The sequence below is a fragment of the Poecilia latipinna genome, unplaced genomic scaffold, assembly GCF_001443285.1.
Source record: "Poecilia latipinna isolate Pla-1442-1.1 unplaced genomic scaffold, P_latipinna-1.0 Scaffold22, whole genome shotgun sequence".
Taxonomy (NCBI): domain Eukaryota; kingdom Metazoa; phylum Chordata; class Actinopteri; order Cyprinodontiformes; family Poeciliidae; genus Poecilia; species Poecilia latipinna.
In genome coordinates, this window is record NW_015112638.1 from 294,139 (window position 1) to 302,429 (window position 8,291).

The window sequence follows — 8,291 nt, forward strand, 5'->3', positions numbered from 1 at the left end:
TAATGACCAGCGCTAACCTGATTATGCAGGTTCATCCCGGTGAGGAGCTTTAACGCTCTCCTCGGAGTCACGCATCACGCTGATTTTATATTATTTTATTATTATTTTTAGTATTATTTTTCCGGTTACACGATGCATCAAACCATATCAAATGCGTCGTCTACTTAAACTCGTCCCATAAACTCGACCAACCAGAATAGTTTCTTTGACGCTTATTAAAAACTCAACAGACACGAAATGAAAGAGCTACTAAAGCCACATTAGCAGCACTGAATTAAATCTCCCGTTTGTTGCGCATCTATGCGTAGTGCAGGGGATTACCTCATCATGCAGGGCCGGTCCAAGGCTGTATGAGGCCTTGAGCAGATTTTGACTAAGGGGCCCCTCTTACTGCTAAAAATATCAGCACCTCTAACAGCTTCTGTGTTAGATTTAGTGAAATATGGGACAAGGGAGTAGTTTAATTGGCCAGTCTAAAAAGCAATAAGTTATAATCGCAGTTTACTAAATTGGATTTGTAAATTCAAAGATTAAACTCACAGCATTAGATTGTTGCTATGGTAACAAAACAATCTAACTATGAATATTGTTCTTTGAAGTTTTACAAAGTAAACTTGCCAGCTCCTTAAAATCTTGTATTTAAAAGGTAAGCAATTTAAAATCATTTAAATTATGTATGCCTAAACAATTTAATAAAATTTAACAGCATTGATCATCTCAATAAACAAGTGTTACATTTATGTATCTGTGGTCTGTTTTAAAATATTAGCGTTTATGGGGCCCCTGAAGCCCTTGGGGGCCTGATGGAGCCGCTGACTTAATTTGCATTAAACAGAAGTGCAAATTTGTTGTTTTTAGACTAGTTTTGGGTTTAAATAGCATTTCACTGGAGATGTTTTCCTGTAACATATAATTACACAGTAATACTTTTACATTTCCTGTCACCTTAACATCTTTTAATACAAAAACAAGGTCTCGTCACCCCGACCACCGGGCTTAACAAGTTTTCTGGGGGAAACCCTGCATACGATGTCATGTTTAGTGAGCTGGTTGCAATTTGTGAAATATATGATTAGATAACTGATCAGTAGTGAAACACTGTTTGGTCATGTGTTTGGATAACTCTTGCTTTGTACTTCATAGGTTGGCAACAAATGCGAATACAGTTGAAACTATTCTCCATGGGAGTGTTGGCTGGTTGACTCCCAGGAGTGGTGGAAACCTGGTGTCTCTCCAGTGCTACGTCTCCCCTTATGACATATTTGAGGTGGAAACTGGCTCCCAGCTCAGCTTACCAGATAACAATGGCAAGTCCAGCTATGAACAGCGTTACTCTTAGTTCCTACTCCGTCTTAAAGTGTGGAATTGGCTTTTATAGTCTTTTAGGTGTGGATGAGTATCAAAAATGTCTTATAAGACCTCATAGTATGGTTTATGTTAAAATTAAATGTTTTATTTTTTATTTGCTTTAAAAATCTACCTTTTATCTCTTTCATCCATTTTTTATCTATAATGTCCAAATAGATTTTGAAATAGAGTTGACCTAAGTTAGTTAGTCCAGACTTCACAAGTGGCAAAAAAAAACAATATTAAACTCTAAAATCTGAACCTAGTTTAAGCAGACTGGTTATTTGTGGACCGTATGGATAAAAAAAAAAAAGATATTCACGCACGTTTAAGAATAGTAATGCTTTATGGTTAAATGTCCTAAACGTTTTAAAACTGCATAAAAAAGAGTTTGGTCTGTGGAAGAACGACATTATGTAATACATAATAATAAAATGTGTAGGAGCCCTGAATATGTTGATTGTTGGTGAAATACCCTGGCAAACTTTTCTCTTTTCTGTTTCCTTTTTGTAGTTCCTCGTTCCCTGGGTGTCAGTGTCTCTGTGACAATCGAGGGAACGTCAGCTGTGTATAAGCTGCCAATCGCTCCACTCATCACCGGATCCCACCCTGTGGATAATAAAGGGTAAGTGAGCGTTTCTTTATTCTGGCTTTTTGGATATGAAAACATTCAATCTGAGATAAATTGGCATCATACATTTATTTTCTGTTCTATGTTAAGCACACCATCCTTTTCCACTGTGAGCAACTCCAACAGCGTGGATCTGCCAGCCTGTTTTTTCCTCAAGATGAACCGCCCCATGCCGTTCTCGCTCTCCTTCATTCAGAGGCTTGGCAGTGCTACTTGTGAGTTTACCTTCATGAAAACATTCATTTGGTTGTAATAAATTTGTTTCCTGTAAGGATTTAGGCCTAAACCTTTCTTTTTTCTCCTCCCAGCAATCCCAGTGTTTGAGACGCCACCTCCCCTCTCACTTCTGTACCAGCTAATTGTCCAGAGTCAACTGCAGCTTCTAGAAGAGGGCAGCTCTACACCAGCCACCTTAAACAACATGCACTTTTATTCTGTAAGCTGATTTGTGCTTCTATTCTATTATTTGTTTATTTTAATAACTCCTTGTCAAAGTTTCTTCTCCTTCTCCTCAATTGTCCGGTCTTTACATTGTTCATCCCGTAGGTATAAAATGTTAGTTGTTTTTTTTTTTTTGTTATTCTTTCCCAGATATTACCAGACCAGCATCACTGTTATTTTCTAAATGGTGATGCACCAGTGCAAGATGGCCACTCATTGCAAGGAGCAATGGTGTCCAAGATCCCCTTCCGCCACCCAGCGCATGTTCCTCTCTTGCTGGATATCATTCGCCACCAGGCAGCATACAACACCTTGATTGGCAGCTGTGTCAAACGAACATCTGTCAAGGAAGGTAAGTAACAATGAGATGCCTACTTGTAACGAAGCTTCCTTCCTTCTTTCATTTTTGTTCACCTAAAGCATCATATCTTGTTTTTGTTTCGTTTTTTCAGACAGTGCAGGTCTTCTGCAGTTTGAAGTCTGTCCTCTCACCGACTCAAGTTTCAGCGTCTCTTTCCAGCATCCAGTCAATGAATCCTTAGTCTGTGGTGAGTAGCCGCTTTTGCATTTTCAGCAATTTTTTGGAAAGCCTAAAATTCTAATCGCATTTCATTTAAATCCATGTGTATTAATTTCTACCGTTACATGTCAGTTGAAGAATCAGCATTTAACACAGTTATGCAATATCTTTGCTCAATCTAGGGTTGCAAATTATAGGGTTTACTTAGTTTTCTTAGCACAGGAACTAAAAATATGAGACAAATCCAAATACTGTCACCTGTTTCAAGTTCTCTTTTCTTTCTGGCCTCTTTTTTCTAGTTGTGATGGAGGTGATTGACTCCAGACAGGTCTCCTGCCATCTGTATAAAGGACCATCAGATGCTTTGATATGCACTGATGAATTCATTACTAAGGTGGTCACGAGGTGGGATTTTCTCCTCATTAATGCATTAATATTGAAATGTGTGTTTAGTAGTAATTGTTTCCTCACCACTATAGATGCATGTCCATTCCTGTTACCATGCGGGCCATTCGGAGGAAAGCTGAGACCATCCAGGCCGACACTCCGGCTCTCTCATTAATAGCGCAGACAGTGGAGACCATGGTGAAGAATAACCCTCCTCCTTCTGGTAGTCCTCCATATAAAATGGTGGGAGGAGATGGGACTAACCCAATGGGACTACCTGGGCTTACTGGTGGCAATACACCTACTGGCGGAGGACCACCTGGAGGACCTAATTTTGCAGGTCCAATCACTAGTCTCTTTGGAATGCCCCGTGCAGAAAGGCAAGCTCAAGGAGAGTGCCTTACTCCAGGGGGGGTGACCGGCCAACAGCCGCTGCCGCAACAACAGCAAGTCCATTCAGACGACTACAGTAAAGTCACACAGAATCCCATCCTGACCAGTTTGTTGCAGATAACTGGAAATGTTGGTTCTAGTCCCAGCTCCCAGAATGCTCCACAACCGCATCAAACTCCACCACCAACCTCATCCCCTGCCAGTAACACAAAGAGTCACCCTATGCTGATGAACCTGTTAAAAGACAACCCCACGCAAGATTTTGCCGCGCTGTACAGCTCGAGTCCCTTAGAGCGGCAGAACTCTTCGTCTGGCTCTCCACGAACAGACAGCATGGGTGGTGCCTGTCCCAGTGGGAACACAAAGGGGAAGAAGAAGCGTCCTCGGGGTTCTGAAAAGGGTGGAGTGTTGCCTGGAGTGGGTGCAGGTGGTGGCCTAGGCATGAAACAGCAACCAGGGTCCTCAATGCCGCAGCACCTCCAGCATCACTCCGTTTCTCATGAAGATGATTTCCACCGCAAGCTTCTCTCGATGGATGTTGATGCTTCTCAGAATTCGATATTTGACGTGAACCTTGCAGGTGACAGCCTGGACACACACCACAGCATAACGCCAACACTTAGCCAGTGCGGAACGCCGCCACCCGGCTCCGGCATGGCTTACTCACAGTCTCATGTCCAGACTCAGCAGCAGCAACCTGGTTCTGTACCGCCTCGCATTGTCCGCCTTCCCAGTTCTGACAGCATTGGGCCTGATATCACAGAAATCCTACAGGAGTTACCAGAGCAAACAGGAAAAGGTAGCGGTGGCAGCCATGGGCAACCGGAGGATGGAGGTCCTTTGGGCACCCCCATCCGCGATTCCTCCAGCTCTGGCCAGGGTAGCGCAGTGTTCGACTCGGCGGACATTTTCAATACCAACAGCAATGAAAACCCATTTACAGACGCAGCCGACCTGATTGCAGAAGCGGCTGCAACTGCTGCCACTCCTAACAGTGACTCCTCCTCCACTAACTTCTTTCCGGATGCATCCGACTTCAACCCTGACTTATTGACCTCAGGACATGGCTTTTCCCAAAGCTACTTTGATGACAGCTCCCCTAGTGCTGATGGAGACATGGACTTGGTCAAGGGATTTGGGGGAGGTAGCCAGCAGAACACTCCTTCAGGAACTCCACAGAACCCTCAACATGGACAGAGTACTCCAGAGCCCTCACTCAAGGATCCATTTGATATGGGGATAGTCTTTGGAGGTAACAGTGGTGGTGGTAAACCACTACTGGGGCAAGCTCCTGACTTAATAGACACACACAGCGGAGGATCTCAGAGTCCCCTGATGATGGGACTTGGTGGTGCATGTTCGGATTTTAAAACTACAGACCCAAAAATCAAACTGGGACTCATACGGCCAAAGGATGAGAATGGGGGAAATGGAGGTAGCGGTTCTGGGATGGGAAGCAGCTCAGCAGAGGGAAAACAGATCAAGCGCAGCAGGACGCCATCCAGTGAAGGAAAGTCTAAGGATAAGCCCCCCAAACGCAAAAAGCTTGATCCTGATGGAAAGTCTCCTTCTCACAGCTCAGGGGGGCGACCCTACACGCCCCCTAGTGGTGGTTCAGGCTCTGGAGGAAGCATAAGTGGCGGAGGCTCCAAGTCTCCCGGTAGTTCTGGGCGCTCGCAAACTCCACCAGGAGGTGCCACGCCCCCAATCCCCAAGATCACCATTCAAATCCCAAAGGGTACCATAACTGGGGGGAAAACGTCCTCCCATAGCGGATACACCTCCAGCAGCTCAGCAACTAGCAGCACAGGTGGTGTAGGGGGGACAAGCAGTAGCAGCAAAAGCCACCATTCACACTCCTCTTCCTCTGGGAAGATCAAGTCCAAAGAAGGATCTATGACGCAAAGCAGCAGCTCCAAGCCAGGGGGTTCAGGAGGTGGAGGGGGGCAGTCGCAAATGAAGGGATCCTCTCAAGGTATGGGTGTTGCCAAGCCAGGATCGTCCCCAATCACTAAACATGGTCTGTCTGGACCTGGGGGTGCTGGAGGTGGAATGGGAAGTGGCAGTAAAATTAAACCTCAGGGAGGTAAACCTCCAGGTTCACTTATGAATCCCAACATAAAGCCTAACATCTCGCCTTCCCATTCCCGCTCCAGTAGCTCTGGGGATAAACTCTCCTCACCAATGAAAATGCAGCAATCCCAAGTTCCAGGAACACCTCCATCTTCTAAAGCCAAGTCTCCGATTGGATCAGGAAGTGGCAGCTCAGGAGGATCTAAGTCTTCTTCTGGTGGAAGTTCCCAAAAACCAGGTGGTGGAGGTTCTTCTGGTTCTACATCTTCCTCCTCTACCTCTTCATCTGGTTCCATGAGCTTCTCTGGTGGATCTCAGTCGCAGTACGGCAGCGGTGGAAGTGGAGGGGGAGGTGGAGGAAATGGAAATGAAGGAAATGGTGGAGGAAGTGGTGGAGGTGCGGGTCAGAACAATTCAAATAACCCCAACGCTAAAGGGAAGTCTCCCAGTAGAAATAAGAAGCCTTCTCTAACAGCAGTCATAGACAAACTGAAGAGTGTGGGCAGCGGAGGAGTTGGGGAGGACGGCTGTGAGGTGGGGACTCCGGTGGGAGGTCCTGGATCGACATCTACTCCTTGTGGGCCTGGAAATGTTCCCAGTGGTCCTCCGAACGTAGGTTCTTCTAAGCATTCCTCATCATCTCAAAGCGGAGATTATAAGCGGGAAAAGTCTGACAAAGACGGAAAAGCAAAAGTGATGGTGACAGGAGGTGGCAGTGGAGATAAAAAGATGATGGACCCAAAAACTAGTGGGTCTGGTGGAACCACCCTGGCCAAAATTATCATTAGCAAACCAGATGGTGGCTCACCAAGCATCAAGGCCAAAGTGACTCTTCAAAAACCCGGGGAAGGTTCTGGAGAGTCAATACGTCAACAGATCTCTGGGCTCAAAGCATCCCCTCTCTTTAGTGGCTCCACTCCGAAGCACGACCGATCGTCACCAAGCCACAGCCGCTCTCCAGGGTACACCCCTCTAAACCAGGACAGTGAGAGCGAATCGGGCAGCAGCTCGGTGGCCGAGAAGTCCCACCAGAACAGCCCCAGCTCAGATGACGACCAAACGGTGAGGCCCCTTCCGCCCCAGGACTACATGAGCTCCATCCCCCTCAGCTCGGGCGAGAAACACAAGAAGCACAAGAAAGAGAAGAAGAAACTAAAGGATAAGGAGCGTGAGAGAGACAGGGACCGGGACAGGGACAGGGACAAGGAGAAAAAGAAGTCCTCCATGTCCATGGGATCGTCTTCACATTCAGCAAAAGCAGACAGTTGGTCGCGGTCTCCCATTTCAGCATCAGATTCATCACTCTCCATGCTTGGTTCGGATCGTCCATCACGGTCCAGCCCGATGTATATGAGAAACGAAGACGATGACCTTATGGACTCAGCACTCACAGGAGACTTTTAAATCTGCTCTTTGAAGCTACAGTATAAAACTCTTATAAAAAAATATTTTTAACATATTTGTTAAAACTGTCACTATGTCCTGACAGTATGGCATTAGATAGATAATCTGTAGAAAAATATCAAGCTCCTCCACCTCTTCTCAAATCTACTACAGCAATCTGTAGAAGCTCAAGAACAACCAATCACAGCCAGAAGGAGCATCTTAGCGCTGTCAGTCAACCTTGTGTAGGTGCTGCTCAATGTCCTAATGGCAGAGAAATAACTTACCGTTCCAGGAATACTGTTTATTGGCGGCCATGCTAACTAGCCTTAGCATTCAAGACAGGAAGGCGCTGTGGCATAACAGAGAGTTTGGCGTGTACAGAGGCATGATTGACAGCGCATAGAGTCTTTCTGGCGCTGGTTGGTTGTTTCTACTTAGAACTGGGAGAAAGCAGAAAAACTTGATTTTTTTTCCACAGATTTTCTATTTCACAACAAAGTGATAGTTTTAATAAATAGATAAAAGAAAAACATATTTTTATAAAAGTTACATGCTGTGGCTTTAAAAAGCATTTTACACAGAAATGTAACTTTTATTTATTCAGCTGAAGCCACAACAACTGAACATGTCTCGCTAAAGCTGTGCTTTACCACCAGTGTTTACTGTACAAGTAGCATTGTGTTGTGTCACGAATGGGATGCCGGTTTTCATGCCGGTGGACAGTGGAGTGGCAGCTGCCTTTAGCTTCACTGCAGAAATGGTTTTAACGGTGTGCTTTTTAAAGAAACGGACGTTGTTTCAGAACATTTTTTCTGTGAGAACATGTCTTGTTGCATGTTCGTTTGACATTGTTACCGTGTTGTATCCTGTCCAAAACAAAGAAAAAGATCTGATGTAAATGTGTTAAAGCAAGAATAAAAGTTTTTGCTTTTTAATTTCTAGGTGAGGATGGTTGTTGTTAGATTATTGATTTTTAACCTTTCTGTGTATTAGTATAAAAACTGAAGGAGGTTGTTGCAGAATATGATTGAGAATTTTTTAAAGTTGGAAATAAATATTTAACTTCTTACAAACTCTCCTGTATTGAACAGACTTGATTACTAATGCAGCATC

At 44.8% G+C, this 8,291-nt stretch overlaps 1 protein-coding gene across 1 annotated transcript in view; it reads left to right on the forward strand.

Annotated features, from left to right (window-relative positions):
• Positions 1-7,690, forward strand: part of med1 (mediator complex subunit 1) — a 16,036-nt gene extending 8,346 nt beyond the window's left edge. The window contains exons 9-16 of the mRNA XM_015036203.1: positions 1,144-1,307; positions 1,861-1,972; positions 2,069-2,193; positions 2,287-2,414; positions 2,570-2,771; positions 2,872-2,967; positions 3,239-3,344; positions 3,419-7,690. Coding sequence (XP_014891689.1) covers positions 1,144-1,307; positions 1,861-1,972; positions 2,069-2,193; positions 2,287-2,414; positions 2,570-2,771; positions 2,872-2,967; positions 3,239-3,344; positions 3,419-7,196 — 4,711 coding nt within the window. The 3' untranslated portion in view covers positions 7,197-7,690. The remainder of the gene's footprint in view (positions 1-1,143; positions 1,308-1,860; positions 1,973-2,068; positions 2,194-2,286; positions 2,415-2,569; positions 2,772-2,871; positions 2,968-3,238; positions 3,345-3,418) is intronic.
• Positions 7,691-8,291: the final 601 nt, after the last annotated feature.